Genomic DNA, 20,461 nt, shown 5'->3' with positions numbered 1-20,461 from the left:
GTATCAAATGGCTGGTTGACACTATTGGGAAGACAAACGGAATCGCGAAATGGAAGTGCTACACAAAACCGACCATCATTTGCTCGCGTAGTTGTTTTTGAAAACCACTCTTCACATCGTTGTTCTTCCGTTATCGACTCAATTGGTGTTGCGGCTTACTCTATAGCCCAAAAGGAGCGCATAAGGTCATCTAATTTTACTGATGCCACTGATAAGGAATGAACAAGTGAGGTACTTTGTTCTTGCAATGAACCGCATACTATCCAGCCAAAATGTGTGTTTATCGCGGACGGCAAACCGTTGTGGCGTATGATGCCGCCACGAGGCCGCATTACGTGTGGGAATAAGTCACCGCCTATTTACATGTCTATCGGCGCGGGTGTATCGAATGCGGGATCAGCTAACAATAGATGTTTATAGCACTCGCGGACGGCGGACGGCAACGGTGATGTAGGCATGGTCGTTGTTATTTGCTGTAGTATTATGACATCGTTGCAACAAAAGGACGGTTCCAATTGTTGTCGCGGTAGAAGATAACAACTCGTTTCTCCATTTACTTCAGTGACAGGGTTTTTTCCAAGGCCCCTAATACTACGTAAGCATTTGCGTCTGGTGAGACCAAGCCGAGATGCACAACGAGTGGTTATTGCCGACACCTGCGAGCCACTATCTAACAAAATACGAATTGCCTGATAATTACCCCGACTATCACGTGCACGAATAACTGCGGTACCTAATACGACGGTATGATTTGCTTGCGATAAATCACAAAATTCTTGAACTTGAGGTTCTGAGGTATTTGGAGTTTCAGTACATGACGGGTTGGAATGAAGTAGAGTATGATGGCGTTTTTGACATTTTGAGCATGATAATTTAGATTTGCAATCAGCGGCGCGATGCATACTACTCAAACACGAAAAACGGAGACTTTCTTTGACAGCGACCTCGCGTCGTTTTTCTATTGCGTATGATCGAAAAACACTACACCGATATACCGGATGGGAGTCTGAGTAAAATGGGCATTTTTTAAAGTCTTTCGGTGATCCGGTGGTCCCGGTTAATACAGCTCTCGGTGGAGTATATGTTTTGTTAGAATTATTTTTATTAACGCGTTCTTTTTTATCGCTATTGTAGCCCTTAATGTTTTCTAAGATACGACAGCGCTGGCTAACAAAGGTAATCAAATCGTCTATGTTTGGGATAGTAGACTGCGTCACCGTGGCTTCGAATAAACGGCGTGTTTCTGGGTCTAATACTTTAGCGGCCATATAAAATAATAAGAAACCCGATAAATCCTCCACATCGAGATTTTTTATGGCTGTTACATTATCATTAAACACTTCAATAAAACCATTCAATGCGGATAATGACTCTGTAGCAATAGGTTTGAACGAAAATATTCTATCTAAATGTACCGATGCTAAGAGCCGTTGATTTTCATAACGCGTTATGAGAGCGCCCCACGCGTCGTCATAATTGGCGGCAGAGAGTGGGAAGGACTTTATTGTGTATAACGCTGGACCCGATAAACATGATAATAATAGATGAAATCTGTCGATTTTATTAACATTTCTTGCGGAAACAAAAGACTCAAACCTTTCATAGAATGATCGCCATTTTCCAGGACTACCATCAAATTTAGGCAAATCAAAATTCGGTAAATATGTACTGTACTGCGTTATAGGTGTCGATATGTTACTCGCGAAAGTGACTGGCATTAAAACTGAATTGATTTTAAAAATAAGCGTCTCAAATAATAAATAACGAGTACCGAATAATTTTGTCATGAATAATCAAATAAAAGATAATTTTTGACTTTGTTACTTAATTCCTCCGTCGACCAAAATGTATTTTACTCATGAGAGTTTTATCTAAATGTTATTAAAACAGCAACATGAACTTCTGAACACTTAAAACTGTGCATTTAAACTTTAAATTTGTTTTCTTGTTTTAGGGTATCTCCAAAAAATTACAAGAAGTCGCAACGATCAGCGTGGTGCAGCATCTTTTAAAGTTGAAAAAAGAGGGCAAAGTTTTAGAAATTGACGATCACTGGAAAATCAATAAAAAATCAAATTTGTGATACACTTAATTTTAAAAATTTTTTTTTTTAATAACACAATATTGTTTTGTCGTTACCGCAAATCGTTGCAAACAAAGTGGTATAATGTTGGAAGCTATAAACATTGTTCAACATTTTTATAAGTGGTTTGGGTTGAATTTATTGTTATTTTGTTGTACTCTGGATGTAGTTCATTATATTGTTGTTGATATATTTATACACATATACATTTTAATATTTATAAATAACTAATATAATATAATACCATATTGTTACACAAAAGACTTGAACGTATGATGTGCATAGTTTTTTTGCCGAATTAAGATTTAATAAAAAAAAAATCAGTCTACACTTAATTACAAAGGAAATCACTTGCACCAAAATAAGACAATAAGACATTGTTTATACAGAACAAATTTGTAATTTTACTCAGTTTTTTGTATTACAGATTTCCACTGTTTGAATTATATTAAAAACAAGTATTGATAGATTGATGATATTTTACTTTTGGTATACTGTATATTTAGAGTGAATTACAGCCGTTTCATTAGTTTGGTAATTAAAAAAAGAATAGTAATATCTATAGCAAGGAAGACATCACCGGAGCTCACATTAGTATTAATCTAACCAGAATAGAAAGAGTTCAGCAATACCACTATCTTGGCACCGTCATTAACGAAATAAAATGACGCATTGGTAAAGCCAGAAGTGTATTTATTAATGTCATAGACTGAGAAAATTACCAATATTGAGGTATTGCGTAGAAAGGGAAAGGAAAAAGAATTAGTTACAACAGTTAAATGCATAAAACTCCAGTACTTAGGACATATTATGCGGAACAAGTGCAGATATGACCTTCTCCAATGTATCCTACAACGAAAAATAGATAGCAAAAGAAGTCCTGGAAGAAGAACATCGTGGCTAGCCAACCTCAGAACATGGTTTGACAAAAGCTTTGTAGAATTGTTCCGGAGTTCCACTAGCAAAACTAGCATATCAATAATGATCGCCAACATCCGAAACGGATCGGCACATTAAGAAGAAGAAGAAGAATAGGATTTAAATTAAAAAGAGATAAAATATAAGAGATTAGAGATTATAGATAAGAGATATGTTATTGGGATGGGGATTGGCTTGAGGTCGACATATTTATGTGAGATATATATATATATATATAATGATATATAAGACATATCACTCGGAATGTAACTATGGTAACCACGGTACTCGAGCGAATGGTAGGTGATGACAGACGAGTAATACACTATTCAGCGATTAGACAACATTTATTTTACAACGTTACTTACAGAAGTAATAGATAATAACGGTCGGTGGGCACTGAAGTACAAGATGTACTTGCGCGTCTCTAGGCGATTGATGTGGCGTGAAAACACAGCGTCAATGCAGGTCGAATTGCGCGAAGTGGAATCAGCGAGATCATTGTTGAGTTATAGTACGAGATCGGTACTCATAAAATTTGTAAAATTGTTTACTTATAATAATTAGTAATACAAAATAATTTATTATTATTTAAAAAATTCATTTATTTTTGTAAATTATTATGGATACGAGTATGGTCTGTGCATGCGGCAGAACAAATAGATGTAAAAATAGAAATTACAAATTAGTAATTATGTAATTTTTATTGTTTAAGACGTCATTTTTCATAAAACCTGTCACTTGTTCGGTTTCACTAGACTCCCTGCCATCCCGACTATACCCATCCCTCCACTAACATTGGTATGGTTTTGCATTTATATAAAAAAAAATACGCAGTTTGAAAAGGTTAAGTTTATTGTAATGTAGAGCACAGGCTTTTTTTACAAATATATTTTTTGTATAACAATCTATGATGCATAAATTTTAAAATATGTAAAAAGATGTATCGACCATTTTTTTTATGTGTAATAAAAACTTTGTCTATATTTTCAAAGAAAATTTAGTTTTATCCTTTTATTAAATAATCATTTTTTCCTAATATCCATTACGTACTAGACATTCCTAAATGCTTAATTAACTATAATCCTACCCCCTCCCTTAACCTAACCCCTCAACGTTGGTGTTTTTTAAGGTTTATTTAAAAATATACGCAACTTGATAACTGACTGAGTAGACTAGCTTTGCAATTATAATTGTTTGGATAACAAACTGACTCATAAAAAAAAAAGAAATAATATTTACAACAACGACTACAATTAAATATTAACGGATAACAAAATTAAATTGTAAATAAATAATTATAATTGGAATTGTGTTTATTTTTTTTTTTTAAATTTCTTAATAGGAATCTTGAAAAATGTTTATAATATAATAAGCAACACCTAGTTTACATTGTGAATAGCATTCAAAATTTAAGTACTAGGTACACAAAAAAAACAAAACAAAGAAAAATGCCTTCCTTTTTTTTGGTTTTTTCGTGAGAGCTTTTTTGCTGTTCCAAGCTGTTAATAACGTTGGAAACACAAACATACATGTAGTTATAAATTAAAAAAAAGTCGAAAGATTTCATAAGCAATAATAAAAAAACACACATCAGAGTAAAACATCAGGGTCTTTATAAGAAAGTTATTTATCAATACATTTCTGATATAAATCTCTGAATAATAATATATCTAACATTTTGACTTATTTGGTACTAACGATATTAGGAGTATTTGGAATGTCGACAATTGTTTTATACAACGCTAATCAAAATCATTGTTTTGCTAGCGAAATATTTCATCCTGCTCTAGTGTTTTTTAAAAACATGAACGTTCTGTTATTTTACAAATAACTTTGCCTATTGCGCCATTCTTTAATAATATTGGTTCAATATAGTTTAAATAACATTTGTCAAATAATGTATAATATATTCATTTACATTTAATTCGACACATAATGTTTTAAAAAAAAAAATTTACTATTGAAATTATTTTTAAAAAAATAATTATTTGTTTAGGTTCAACATATACTATATATCATATATTTTTACTATTGATTTGTATACCACGTTCCTACACAGAAAAATATACATAGTGTGGCAGACAAAACTAATTCGAATATTTTTAAAAAAAACTTATTGAGAATACTAACATTCATTTCAAAAATATGTAAACTTTTTGGGTGTTTTTCTTGATTGTAAAAGGGATTTAGTGATGTTTTTCAAATTTTTGCCCACTTATGTACATTTTAGGTTAGATTTCTGAAAAAGAGTTGATACACGTATCAAAGCTCTGTACAATAATATATATTTAACATTTTAAATTATTTGGTACTAATAATATTAGGAATATTTGGAATATTGGACAATTATTTTTAACAACGCTAACCAAAATTGTTTTTTTGCTAGCGAAATATTTCATCCGGCTATAATAAATGAATAAAACTGTATCAATATAGTGTAAATTACATTTTTTAAATAATTTGTATTATATCCCTTTATATCTATTTCTACACATTATGTTATCTAAATTAATTAATTGTAAATGTTTTTAAAAACAACGGCCTTACTATGGTTTAATTTAGGGACACGATAAATGTCTTGTTAGAAAAACTAAATAATGGTTTGGTCCAACTAATTATTACAGGAACAAATTTTTAATTAGTTATTTCGTTTACGAATTTTGTTTTACCCATTATCCCTATAATAGGCAAACTTTAGTTGGACCCAGTTTTTATTAAGCCAGTCCAACTAGAAATGTTTTGTACCCTTCTATTAACCATAGTTTTAGTTGGACCAACTTTGTATTTTTGAAAGAGTTACTAGTTTACTTATTTTTATAGCGATCACACGGTAAACCTTGTGCCCATTATATTTTGTTATTTGAACCTCTGTATTAAAATTGTTTTTTTGCTTGCAAAATATTTATTCCACGCTAGTGTTTTTTAGACACATGGTTATTCTGTTTTTTTACAAATAACATTGCCTTTTGCGCCATACTTTAATAAAATTGGTTCAATATAATATAAATTACATTTTTTTTATAATGTATATTATATCCCTTTATATTTTATTCTACACATAATGTTATCCAAAATTAATTAATTGTAAATTAAAAAAAAAAAAAAAATGAACGATTGAAATTTTTTAAATAAAAATAGTTTCTTATCCTTATTGAATTATTTGTGTAGGTTCAATATGAAGTATACATTATATATTATTACTATTGAATTGTAGACCAGGTCCCTACACAGAAAAATGTACATAGTGTGGCATAATTAAACCGTGGAAAAAAAAGGAACATGATAAATATCTTTTTGGAGGAACTGAATAAATAATTGGGCCAAATAAATGTTTATAAAAATTACAAATTTGTAATTAATTATTTCAACTACAAATTTACTGTACCCTTAATCCATATAGGTAATAACCATAATTTAGTTGGATCAAGTTTTTATTAAATCAGTCCCACTAGAAGTGTTTTGTTCATTACTTGTTTAAACCATAATATTGAACATAATTTTGTAAATAATGTAAAGGCCCCTGTCGGTAAAACCCAAGCAATAGACCCTATTGTACATAATCCCAACATGCATTAATCATACGCCAAAATAACTCAACAATCTTACTATAGTAACTGTTTAGGATTGTAGGTTGTAGGTGATAGTAACTAGGTAGGTTTTAATAACGCTCTAGTTGTCGCAGTGACAGAAAATGTTTTATTAACATTAACGATAAGTGACAATGCATAAAAGTTGATTTAAGACATAAGAGAAAATAACAACACATAAAAGTTGATTTAAGACATAAGAGAAAATAACGACACATAAAAGTTGATTTAAGACTTAAGAGAAAACCAAAAATGATACGTAAATAATAACGGCAACTAAAATAAACGCGACGTCGGTCGTACTGACGGGACGGTGGGAGAGCTGCGTCGGACGGTCGGACAACCGGTGTAATGCCGGAATGACTCTGACTATTACCCCATAGGATGCGACGTGTGTGACGACCGATATAATGCCAGAATCACTCCGACTATTATACCACTGGCCGACGCACCAACCGCACGACGAGCTCCCGGGAAACAAGGGAGAAGTCAGTTTACTGCCAAGCGCAAGTCTGCCGCGGGTGGGTCTTACTACAAGGCAAGTAAACGACTGGATAATTGACCATCGGTCACTCAGCCTTTTATACCCGACCTTTCGGCGATAATAAAGTGACGGACTCGTGTTCTGTACCGAACTTTGTCAGGTAGGACTAGTGTTCTGTGACGGAAACCGCCGCTTTATTATCGCCGAAACGTCGGGGATACAATTTTATATTAGATAACAAAAATAATAGTAATAATGGATAATGGAAAAGAAACGGGTGGCGTAGACATCCTGCCCGCCTTGAATGCGTTCAGCATTTAACAGACTGGAAGTGGACAAAGCTTCACAATTGGTCTCTTAATGATTCCGGTGGTGGTTTGAACAGTAGCAACTCGAGCAATCCCATCCTGGCCGGGAGACAACGAGAGAATCCGTCCGAGTTTCCAAAGCAGTGGAGATGTGGGCTCTCGAACTAGGACTAACATATTGGGTGTCAAGTTGTCACTATGGTTTGTCCATTTGGTGCGCTGTTGGAGAGTTTGTAGGTATTCATTTTGCCATCTTTTCCAGAAATGGGTGTGGAGGTCCTTGATCAGTCTCCACCTCTGAAAATGAGATAAAGGAATATTATCCAGGTTGGGTTCAACATTTGCGGTACTAGTCATGAGGGTGAGAAAATGACTCGGCGTGAGGGCCTCAAAGTCTGATGGATCTGAACTCAAGGCACCCAACGGACGAGAGTTTAATGTAGCTTCGATACGACTCAGCAATGTGTTCAATTCTTCATATGTCAGTCGTTGAAGCCCAAGAGTTCGGTAAAGTAGCGTTTTTACGGACTTGACCCCAGCCTCCCATAATCCTCCGAAATGAGGAGCGGACGGGGGGTTGAAATGCCAACGGATGTTCCGAGCTGTTAAGTAAGCTTGACACTGGTGTTGATACTCCTTGGAACGGGTGAATTGATCGACAGGCTGGAGTAATTTAGCCGCTCCTGTGAAATTGGTTCCGCAATCACTGTGCATTTCTTTAATTGGTCCGCGTCTGGAGATGAATGGACACAGAGCCATCAGAAAAGTTTCCGTTGATAAGTCAGAGGCAACTTCTAAATGTAATGCCTTGGTTGACATACATACAAAGAGGCAGATGTAGGCTTGACTGGGCACGGTTCGCCGCGTGGTTGAAGATCTTAATACTATTGGACCGGCGTAATCCACGCCTGTTGTCATAAATGGTTTTATCTGTTGCAACCGATACTTAGGCATGTCACCCATGCAGGGTTGTGAATTGCGTGGGCGTGTTTTGTAACACGCAATACAGCGCCTTAATCTCGATCTAATAATTTGGCGACTAGATATTATCCAATATTGCTGTGAAATAATTGTTTGCAGCGTTGTGGCACCGGGATGTTTATGCCGTTGATGAAAATCGTCAATAAGCAGGTTCGTTAGTCGGTGGGAGCGTGGCAGAAGGATTGGATGCTTCTGTTCATATGGAATGGTTGCATGCCTTAGTCGTCCACCCACACGTATGATTCCTTGTTCATCTAGGAATGGACTGAGCTTTCGTAGGTTACTAGTGCCAGTACCGGAGTGACTACTTAGTTGCGCGAAGTCATCCGGAAATGATTGCCTTTGCACTGCTTGAATAATCCGGTTCAGGGCTTTTACTTGTTCACAAGGAGACAGCTGTATGGTGCTTGGGTTGGATTTGTTGAAGACTCTTGAACAGTACGCGACAATATGTATGATTGTAGAGAGTGATGAGAACTTGTTTAACAGTTCTTCGAAGATATTCTGGTTGATAGTTATTACTAGAGTAGTTTTACGTTCTTCTGAATTTGTTGCATCACTGTCATTGTGGGTAGCTGTTGGTGGCCATGTATTGGGGTTCTGAGAAAGAAATCTGGGACCAGTCCACCAGAGTGGGTGATGAATAACTTCAGACGGATATAGTCCTCTTGAGGCACAGTCGGCAGGGTTGTCACTCGTGGGAACATAACGCCAAATAGATGGTGGTGTGAGTTGCTGTAGTTGGCTTGTTCTATTGGCAACGAACGTTGTCCATCGATGAGGTGACGATTTTATCCATGCTAGAGCTGTGGTTGAATCGGTCCAAGCATGCATTGCAGTGATGTGGATGATGGAGACAAGAATGTCATGTACTGAGCGCAACAGTCTTGCGGCGAGTAGGGCGCCGCAGAGTTCCAAACGTGGAATGGTGACGCGTTTAAGGGGGCTACCTTCGATTTTGCCGTGATGAGGTAGCATTGGACCATGGAACCATTGTTACACCGTAGATAAACTGCAGCGGCATATCCCTTTTCGGAGCTATCGGAAAAAGTATGTAACTCATACGATGGATGTCCATCCGACGTGATCCGACGAGGGATAGTCAATGTCTGTATGCACTTAAGCTCTTGTTGATACCGTTTCCACATCATTAGTATTTGCTCGGGAACGGGATCGTCCCATCCAATTCCGGACGTCCATAATAGTTGCATTACATATTTGGCCAGGAAAATAACAGGTGCCAAGAAACCTAATGGGTCGAAGATACGTGCCATATCTGATAGAATCGAACGTTTTGTGGTCGTAAGGCTCGGACTATGATAATTGTATGAAAAATAGTCCTGCTTAGGGTTCCAATGCATGCCGAGGATCTTGAGTGTTGCTTGTCCGTCGTCGTCAAACAATACCGCGGGATCCATGGAACAATCAGTGGCGGGCACAGCTTTCAAGACGCTGGGTAGATTACTAGCCCATTTTCTCAGTTGGAATTTCCCTTGAGCACACAGAGCAATCACCTGTTGTTGACAGAAAAGTGTGTCTTCTTCTGACTGGGCGCCGGTAAGAATGTCGTCAACAAACATGTCGTTCTTCAGCACGTTAGCAGCAATTGGAAAGTTTGACTCTTCCATTGTCGCCAGGTACTGCATCGTACGCAAGGCTTGGTGAGGAGCACACGAGGTTCCATATGTGACTGTACACAGGCGATATTCTTGGATTGGTGAGTCTGATTTAAAGCGCCAAAGAATGCGCAAATAGTCTCGGTCGGTTGGATGGATTTGGATTTGTCGATACATCTGCTTAACATCTGCAGTGAATACAAATTTATTTACTCGAGCTCGAATCAAAATTTGTATCATCTCCTGCTGTAACTTCTGCCCTGTGTACACGCTGGAATTCAATGACTGCCCAGTTGTAGTTCGAGCTGAGGCGTCGAAAACTACACGAAGTTTTGTAGTTTGACTTTCCGGACGAAGGATACAATGATGCGGTATATAATAGCAATACGGAATAATTTTATTGCTTGCAGGAACCACTTCCATGTGTTTACTTTCTAAGTAATCTCGCATAAAATCTGCGTATTGACTGCCCAAATTTGGATCTTGAGACAGACGCCGTTCGAGAGCATGAAATCTTCTAAGCGCTCCACTTTTGGAATCTCCAAGTAATGGACGCGGATGTTTGAATGGTATGGCAACACTGAACCGTCCAGAGGCTAGGCGTTTTATTGAAGATGTAAAGATGGTTTCCGCCTGAACTTCGTCAGGACTAAGGTGTTGTACCTTTGGTGCCTCCTCCATCTCCCAAAACCGTGTTAGCGATTGTTCTAGTGTTTCGGTTGTGGTCACTAACAATGAGGTAGCTGGTTTGTTGGATGTTTGTGATATTGGTCCCATCAAAATCCATCCAAATATGGTACCAAAGGCTGTTGGTTCTGATGGATGCCCTGCGACGCGGGTGCCAGTCAGTATGGTTGGTGCGACATCAGCTCCTAATAAGATGTCAACTGGACCAGATAGATGAAACGTCGGATCTGCTAATTCCAAGTTGCTGATGTGAGACCATGAAGTGAACGAAAGACTTGACTGCGGTGTTGCATCGGTAATTTTGTTAACCACAAAGACATCGAGCGAGATGCGGGGCTCAGTTTTACCCACTGGTACCAGCTCGATTGATATTTTGCCAGACACTGCGTTTACTGACGTCCCGGAGAAAGTGTTTACTTTAGACGAACAGCGGCGTTGAGTTAGTGACAGGCGATCAGCACAATTTTTTGTTATAAAGCTGACCTGGGATCCGGTGTCCAATAGTGCTCGGAAAGTATAGGTTTCCTTGTTTATCGACGAGATATTGACCAGTAAGGTTGATAGTAGAACAGATCGTGGTCGAGGATGTGTCGCTACCATTGAGGTTGGCGGAACAGTATCGTCACTTGATGGCATCTTTTCGTGGAAATGAAGTAGTGAGTGATGATGTTTCCGACAGGATTTACACGTGTTTTTTGAGGGACATGATGTTGACGAGTGACCAGCGCCTAAACAATTTATGCAGAGATTTAACGACTTTGTTACTTGAAACCGTTCAGTAGGAGAGTCCTTAAGAAACGTTGGGCATTGACGTATTGAATGGACCGCTTTGCATAATGCACATTTGGTGCTGGGCGTCTGTGCAACAGTTGTAGTTAGAACTCTGGTCGATTGACGATGGTTAGTTCTTGAACTGGGGTTTTTGAAGGATGGTTTCATGGCATTACTTGTTGATGTAGAACCAGACGGATGAACTTCTGCCGATCGGATATGATTTTTTAGGAAGTCCACAAATTCGTTTACCGTGGGAGCATGATTTTCGCCAACCCGTAACTCCCAGCGAGACCGCAACTCATAATCCAGGTGTTGTTCGAATATGTGAACCAAAATTGGCCCCCACTGGCGAGTGACAAAATTTAAGTTGTCTAATGCGGCAGTATGTTCTTGAATGATGTTGATTATGTGTTTGATTGAGCCGGCATTGGTAAAAGTAACCTTTTGAGGCACCAATAGTGCGTCTAAATGGATACGTGCTAAATCACGTTTGTTCCCGTACCTGCTTCGCAAGATCGTCCATGCACTTTGATAATTGGCTGAGGTCAACGCAAGATGCGCTATAAGGGAAAGAGCTTCTCCTTCTAGCGCTGTTTTTAGAAACTCAAATTTCTCAACATCTTGAAGTTCTGGTGAATGAGACAGTATTGAGTTAAACAAATCATCGAAACCTTGCCACTCTTTTAGACTTCCGGAAAAGGTGGGAAACTTGCGTTTAGGCAGTTGGTACAACGACGAATTCCCGGATTGAGTGGTCTGGTTACTGAACGTTTGCGTGATTTCGACTTGTTTAGCCAATGGAATATTATGTATGTGAGCCATAGCTATAAGATCATAATAGAGTTGGTCGAATGAATCACTTAGCGAAGTGCTACAAGAATTATCAGTGACGTCGATAGGCGCTGTTTTAGATCCCACTGCAGTTTCCATGATTTGAATGTCTTTTTCGACTCGGGCACGCAGACTGTTCAGTTCTAAGAGCATGGTTTCTACCTTTGCCCGTTTGCTGGTACTGGTTTGTTCGGCGAGATACTCATTTGTTGCCTTTGTGAACCTCGTGATGGTGGCCAATGCTCGCACTACTCGAGCCTTGGCGTCGACGTATTTGATTGACTCTGGCATAGTCATTTTGATATGAAGCGATGCAAGTTGAGTGGACTGTATGTAGAAGACGGTAGATTTCTGGTGAGGTCTTGGTTTGTTCTGTTGTATCCGGCCCGAAGGACCAAATGTTTAGGATTGTAGGTTGTAGGTGATAGTAACTAGGTAGGTTTTAATAACGCTCTAGTTGTCGCAGTGACAGAAAATGTTTTATTAACATTAACGATAAGTGACAATGCATAAAAGTTGATTTAAGACATAAGAGAAAATAACAACACATAAAAGTTGATTTAAGACATAAGAGAAAATAACGACACATAAAAGTTGATTTAAGACTTAAGAGAAAACCAAAAATGATACGTAAATAATAACGGCAACTAAAATAAACGCGACGTCGGTCGTACTGACGGGACGGTGGGAGAGCTGCGTCGGACGGTCGGACAACCGGTGTAATGCCGGAATGACTCTGACTATTACCCCATAGGATGCGACGTGTGTGACGACCGATATAATGCCAGAATCACTCCGACTATTATACCACTGGCCGACGCACCAACCGCACGACGAGCTCCCGGGAAACAAGGGAGAAGTCAGTTTACTGCCAAGCGCAAGTCTGCCGCGGGTGGGTCTTACTACAAGGCAAGTAAACGACTGGATAATTGACCATCGGTCACTCAGCCTTTTATACCCGACCTTTCGGCGATAATAAAGTGACGGACTCGTGTTCTGTACCGAACTTTGTCAGGTAGGACTAGTGTTCTGTGACGGAAACCGCCGCTTTATTATCGCCGAAACGTCGGGGATACAATTTTATATTAGATAACAAAAATAATAGTAATAATGGATAATGGAAAAGAAACGGGTGGCGTAGACAGTAACAATACTCAAACCCAAAATACAACTAATGCTGACAAAGATTTTACTAAACATTTTTTTTCATTTCTAACTGATCTCAAATAATTAATCAACCCCATAATATACTTGTTAATAACAGTAATAATTAAAATTGTTTACAAAAAGTGTCTAATGATTCTAATCTTAATAAAATTTCTCCCAAAGTACTTCTTTAGAATGCTAATGGACTTCAATAGCATAAAAATGAGTTACAAACTATATCAAACGACAATATTATTGACGTAGCTCTAGTTAGTGAAACACACTTTACTGAAAAATCACACATTTACTTATAAAACTATACTTCATACAAAACTAATCATCCTGACGGCTCATCTTACACTGGTACTTCTATTTTAATATCAAATACCATACAACACAACAAAATCAGACCGTACCAAAAACAACACATTCAAGCGTCAAGCGTGTCAGTAAATATTAATAATGTTCCAATTACTATTTCGGCTGTCTATTGTCCTTCTCGTTATAATATACGTCAAGTTGATTTTCAAAAATGTTTCGACACTTACGGGTTTGTATATGAATATGCCCAACTAAATATTTACAGGAACAAATTTTTAAATATTTATTTCGTTTACAAATTTTGTTTTACCCCTAATCCCTATAATATCCAAACTTTTAGTTGGACCCAGTTTTTATTGAGTCGGTCCAACTAGAAATGTTTTGTACCCTGTAAGTTTATTTGGACCAAGTTTTTATTTTTGGAAGAGTTATTGATTTACTTAAATTTATAGCGATCACACTGTAAATCTTGTGCCCAATATATTTTGTTTTTTGAAGGGGTTTCTTTATAAGAAATTTATTTATCAATACATTTCTGATTTAATGCTGTATAATAATAAAATTAACATTTTGACTTATTTGATACTAATAATATTTGGAATATTGGACAATAATTTTATACAACACTAACCAATATCGTTTTTTTGTTTAAAAAATATTTATTCGGCGCTAGTGTTTTTTAGAAACATGAACGTTCTGTTATTTTACAAATAACATTGCCTTTGCGTCATATTTTAATAAAACTGTTCAAATATAGTATAAATTACATTTGTAAATAATGTATATTATATCCCTGTATATTTTATTCTACACATAATGTTATCCAAATTAATTAATTGTAAAAGTTTTTATAAACAACGGTCTTACTTTTTTATGGTTTAATATAGGGACACTATAAACTTCTAGTTGGAAGAACTAAATAATGATTTGGCCCAATAAATATTTACAGGAACAATTTTTTATTGACATATATCTAAAATTTTGACATATTTGGTACTCATTTGGTGATAATATTATATTAGGGATATTTGGAATATTGGACAATTATTGCAAAAATTTATTTTATACAACGCTAATCAAAATTGTTTTTTTGACTGCGAAATATTTTTTCGGCGCTACTTAGTGTTTTTTATGTACATGAACGTTCTGTTTTCTTACAAATAACATTGCCATTTGCGTCATACTTAAATAAAACTGTATAAGTATAGTATAAATTACATTTGTTAAATAATGTATATTATATCCCTTTATATTTTATTTTACACATAATGTAATCCAAATTAATTAATTGCAAATATTAAAAAAAAAAAATTAACAATTGAAATTATTTAAATAAATTTCCAATTACTATTTCGGCAGTCTATTGTCCTCCTCGTTATAATATACGTCAAGCTGAATTTTTAAAAATTATTCGACCCATTAAGTCATTTATATTTAGCTGGTGGAGACTTGAACTCAAAACATTTTTTATGGGATGTAACTGGAATAACCAAAAAGGATAATTCCTACGTTCATTAATTACCAATAAACATTTTTCATTTAATTCTCGTTCAAGTCCAACTTAAGGGTCAACTCATGCCAATAGGCATCCCGATATTTTTGGTGTCTAATACCCAGTTTGGATTTCGTGCCAGTCACTCTACAATTCACCAAATCCATAGATTGACAGATACGATCGCTTCAGCATTTTAAAACAAGCAATATTTTACTGGCTTATTTCGTAATGTCGCACAAGCGTTTGATAGATTTGGCCCAGTGGTCTACTTTACAAACTGAAAAAATATTTCCAGTCCCTATATGTATCCCTTAAAATAAAACTATACTCTCAAGACAGAAAATGTATAGTCAAAAAAATTTGTGCTTATTCACCTTGCTTTTCTAACACGTTACTAGCTACTTTTGTTGACGATACAGCTATATTAATTTGTCACAAAAATAGAAGCGACGTGGCTCACTATTTACAATACGATAAACATCTGTGAGACATGGCTTAGGAATAAAAATAAATCCAGTCACGTTACCTTTGCTCTCCGTCATGAAACATGTCCTGCTGCAATACTCAACAACACAGTTATCACTACTCCAAATGAGACAAAATATCTTGGTTTAATACCAGACAAACGTCTAACCTGGGGACCTCACATCAAAAAATAAATGAAAAAATCAAATATTATTATATTGCATCTTTTCTGCCGGATTCTTAAATCCAAGCTGCCACTAAAAACTAAATTACTTATACATCAACAGTAAGACCAATACATGCGTTCCCAAATATATCACTACGAACGGTCACAAATGCCCCAAGGGGTACCAAACGTTACTGGAATAGAGACCTACTAACATAAAATAAAAAACTCAATAACATTACCACACTTTACATATAGAGTTGTTACCAATGGATGGCTTCCCTTTCAAGGCATTCAAGCTTTGTAATATAACTTAGAAAAAAAACTTACTGTACATATTTTTGTATAGCTTGTTTTTTTTTGTAAAATAAAAAAAAGAATTTTTTGGTGTCTGCTAAAGTTGTTTAAATGATATTGTATTGTTAACTAGTTTGTAATTATAAATTAATACAATTTTTCAACTACTACATACTTTCATGCCATTTTAAAGAAATTCGTTTTTCAAAGGGCTTATAATTTCTGAATTCTTTTTTTTTACTAACACCATAAAAATGTATAAAGCTTAATCTGTGTAATGAGTTACATTACATTATATTTATGGTTTTTTCCCTTTAGAACGAATTCTTTCACAATAAAAACATACGGGGACGGTAGTTTGTTGTGGTAGAGTACTTTTATATTAGCGTTTAATTAGCTATTGCTCATTTTCACACCGTAAGTGAAACTGTATTAAATGGTGGTTCAATATTATAAAATAATAATAATGTCAATTGTCACTTTTATTCTATTAAAACCATTTGCTACTATTACAGAAATAAAATAATTATTTAATGAACAAAAATCTAAATATTCATTTTATTTCGAATGTTAACACAAAAAAATTTAATGAATGCTATAGCATGCTATTGATACAGTAAATGCATTATTTAACAATCAGTTCTGTTTTCGGTTTATTCGATTTTAACCATAATGGGATTTGTAATTTTCTACTTTTGACCAACTAAAGTACCAACCACAAACGTTTTTAAAACTATAGATATATTAATCGAGTAGGTTAGTTTACGGGGAAAAAATTATTGTGACTTTAGACTAGAAAAAATCTTGACAAAACCACTACGGTAAATTTACGAACAGTCGGTATAATTTGGCAAAAAATGTCATAAACAATATTATTACAAATCAATAACTCAGTACATAATAAACAATACATAGACTCAAATTATTCTTGTATTCAATGGTCAAAATATATTATTGTATTCAATAAAATAACTATATTACACTCGGTTTATATTTATTTAAATTATAATTTTATAATTGTGAATGTTGTTATTATATTTAACATTTTCCTGATTGTCATTAGTCTAAACATTCGGACTTCTTACTGTAAACATTAGCTATAAACATTAAACTAATCGCAAACTGACCCTACATTAAGTGTAAACGAAAGCCCCAATTCGGGAAACACTTTATCTATGAAAAATTCGATTTTTTCATCGAGTTGCTGTTCAATACCTGTTTGCGATTTTTCAGCATAATCTGTGTGATTTTCTACTGATATGGGCTTCATCTGATCGAATATTATGTTTAGTTCTTTTTTCATTTTTGACAAAATATCGATGAAAGTATTCATTTGTATAAGTAACTGTTCCTCATTGTACCTTCCCTCACTTCTATTATAAAATTTTTCGCCATCGAAATTTGTTATTTCAATAAAACTCTTGAACAAGATTAGGATTTTCGAAATATACAAATTTGTGTTCAGAGGAGATGTTATTTGAAAAAATATATTAGCGGCTTTCATGTACTGTATAACTGGATCGCTCTTTTTGACTGATATCACAAAGGATTCAATAAAGACATATTTTTCATTAGGTTTCATTGTCGAATGATAGAGTTCTGATAAAGACGTGTAGTATAAATATAAGTCTCTTAATATTTTAACAAAGTAAGCGCTCATCAGGTCGTAGAGGAGACGAATTATACCGTTAATATTTTGCTCGTTGACTTCAGTGACGATCAGACTTTGAAGACCGTATTTCTTTTCATTCACAACAACCATCAAGTCTCCCAAATAAAGTGACCATTTAGGGAGAGAATTTAGTATCCCCTTTGTTAGCGTAATTTGTGTTTGAGGGTCGGGAATTTTATTTAAAACGGTTGTTTGTGACTCCTTTATGTAATTGAAACCCATGAGAAAGTAATCCATTTCTATGAACTCTTTTATTGCATTATTAATCAAAGGGTATAATATGATCATTTTTTCGACTTCGCTGATCTCCTTGTAATATATTTCCTTAAGTTTTACGTCGACCGTGTTCCAACCTAAGGTTGAATTGCCAAATTTTTCTTTTAAAAGCTCCGCTGGACGACAGGAGGTTTTGAAAAAATTGATAGCGGTATTTTCTAGTTTTCCGAATTCTATTAAAATATTTTTTAATTTGTCATTAATATATGGATCAACGTTAGTTCCGTCATTAGGTAAGCTGATCAGTTTTTGCAAGCTAATAAAGTGATCCAGGATATCGAAAAAAGCGGTTTTTAACTCGGTTTGCGTAATTAAAAAACTGAAAAACGAAAGCGCACCTTTCATGCGCGACACAAAGGTTTCCGGGTTTAATAGATGCACAAACTTATCCAGACATTCCCGATGAACGAAAGCGGTCATAAACGTGCATGTTGTGCCAAGTCTGTATAAATATGTTTGATATATTAGAAAATCAATAGTGTACTGGCAACTCAGGAAAATTTGGGTACGTCGAATTTTATTCGGTAATATCCTGGGTTTTATCGAGAGTTCTCCTTGGTCATTTTTCATAATCAATTCGTGTATGCTTACTAGATTAGTTCTTTTTTCTTCGATGATTTGCAGCGGCGGCAAACCAAGCCATCCCGGATAACTCAGAAGTTCAGACATCTCTTCTATGGGGTTTGCCGCAATCGAATCAGATACCACACTGCTGCATAGTACAAGAAACATCAAACCGCTTAAAGAGCGTTGAGATAACATTTTTATTTTTTGAAAAATTTAAATCACGTGTAATTACGAACTTTGAACGAATTACTGAGAACCGAACAATCCGGATAGCTAACTAGGTATGAAAAATTATTGTACGTGTTGGACTAGTTTTAAACCTTACGCATTTTATCGCGGATGTGTATAATGAATATATTTTGTGCACAACAACAGTTAAAGTAAACACAAACGGTATGTTTGAGTTTTATTTCGACTGCCACTCCACCTCCTCATCCCCACCTATGACCACCACCACCGACTGTATCAGATTGCCGTTCCGTGCTGCTTCAACCACTGCCTCTGTACCGATTGTTTTTATTTTAAACGAACCGTTTGTGATTTTTTGTGCGGCATCGTTTGTTTTTGGATTTTATCGAACATTTTTTTTTCCTCTGACTCCACTCTTATATTGGACCACCTTTTAATTCAAGTTCACATTCTTCTTCTTAGAATTCCTCTCCTAACGGAGGTTTGAAATCATCATATTAATATGGATTTTCTATTGGGCTGCCTTGAATATTTGGTTGTTGTTGTAATCAAACCATTGCCTCAGATTTTGCATTCATGATGATTGTTACTAGGAATAATTAATAATGTAGTGGGTCTTCCGTCTCCTTCCACATCGCAGTGATGCAACTATACCGTTGTACTCAGCTCTGCTTGCATTTCTTCAAGCCTAAGCCGTTCCAATGTCATTCATTTTCCGCCTTAGCTCGATACTGATGTAGCTGCTACCCTATACTTGCTAACTTTTATTAGGCACTTGTTGTGTTTCATACCCACTTTAGTGATTTAAAAGAGTTAACACGGCACATTATCTGAGTTTGTAACTCCATGAATACTTTTTCTGTTTTATTATGAACTGGCATAGCATTTTTGGGTTGTTTATACTGTTGATAATATTGTTTCTTTATTTATACAGGCTGATTGTATTATTGACACATAAAAACATAATATAATATTAGAATAACATTTAATAATAATTGAACATAATGACATTCTTTTACCATTTAAATTCAACAGTTATTTCAGTCTATTCAGGTTTTAGTATCGATGCAATAGTTAAGAAGGTATTGGTTTTGTCATGGTGTGTTTGTTTACTTTGGTGGATCAAAAGTAGTAAAAGATAATTTCTTCTCGTTGCACTGAATAGGTTAGGTACAATTTTACGGCATTCCGATCATCCAATCATATCAATACAAAGTGGTTCTCAATTGACAGAAATTGTCGTAATGCTATAGCAGTTATGCCCACCAAAGTTTATATTATGTCGGTCCTACTAGAGTTTTGTACTCTTATATTAGCCATAGTTTTAGTTGGACCAACTTTGTATTTTTGCAAGAGTTACCTATTGTTTTACTTAAATTTATAGCGATGACACGGTACAAATTGTGCCCAATATATATTGTTATTTGAACGGGTTTCTTTATAAGAAACTTATTCATCAATAATTTTCTGATTTAAACCTCTGTATAATACTATATCTAACATTTGGACTTATTTGGTACTAATAATATTAGGAATATTGGAACAATTATTTTAATAACGCTAACCAAAATTGTTTTTTTGCTTGCGAAGCATAT

At 35.4% G+C, this 20,461-nt stretch overlaps 2 protein-coding genes across 2 annotated transcripts in view; one reads left to right on the top strand and one right to left on the bottom strand.

The window, feature by feature from the left end:
* LOC126843966 (endoribonuclease LACTB2-like) overlaps window positions 1–2,373 on the top strand; it is a 143,285-nt gene extending 140,912 nt beyond the window's left edge. The window contains exon 4 of the mRNA XM_050581776.1: window positions 1,955–2,373. Coding sequence (XP_050437733.1) covers window positions 1,955–2,083 — 129 coding nt within the window. The 3' untranslated portion in view covers window positions 2,084–2,373. The remainder of the gene's footprint in view (window positions 1–1,954) is intronic.
* A 6,791-nt stretch (window positions 2,374–9,164) lies between these two features.
* LOC126843967 (uncharacterized) lies at window positions 9,165–12,569 on the bottom strand. The gene has a single exon (XM_050581778.1). The coding sequence runs from the start codon at window positions 12,567–12,569 to the stop codon at window positions 9,165–9,167; it is 3,405 nt and encodes a 1,134-aa protein (XP_050437735.1).
* Window positions 12,570–20,461: the final 7,892 nt, after the last annotated feature.

Source organism: Adelges cooleyi, unplaced genomic scaffold (genome assembly GCF_023614345.1).
Source record: "Adelges cooleyi isolate 19-005CV unplaced genomic scaffold, UGA_ACOO_1.1 ACOO_flye_CR_arks_rails_tigmint_CR_PRNA_58, whole genome shotgun sequence".
Classification (NCBI taxonomy): Eukaryota; Metazoa; Arthropoda; class Insecta; order Hemiptera; family Adelgidae; genus Adelges; species Adelges cooleyi.
Note: the sequence above shows the minus strand (reverse complement) of the source record. Positions and strands in the feature narration are given on the sequence as shown.

Excerpts from the sequence above, each read along its gene's own strand:
- LOC126843967 (XM_050581778.1), bottom strand. The coding sequence starts at position 12,569 with ATGACTATGCCAGAGTCAATCAAATACGTCGACGCCAAGGCTCGAGTA.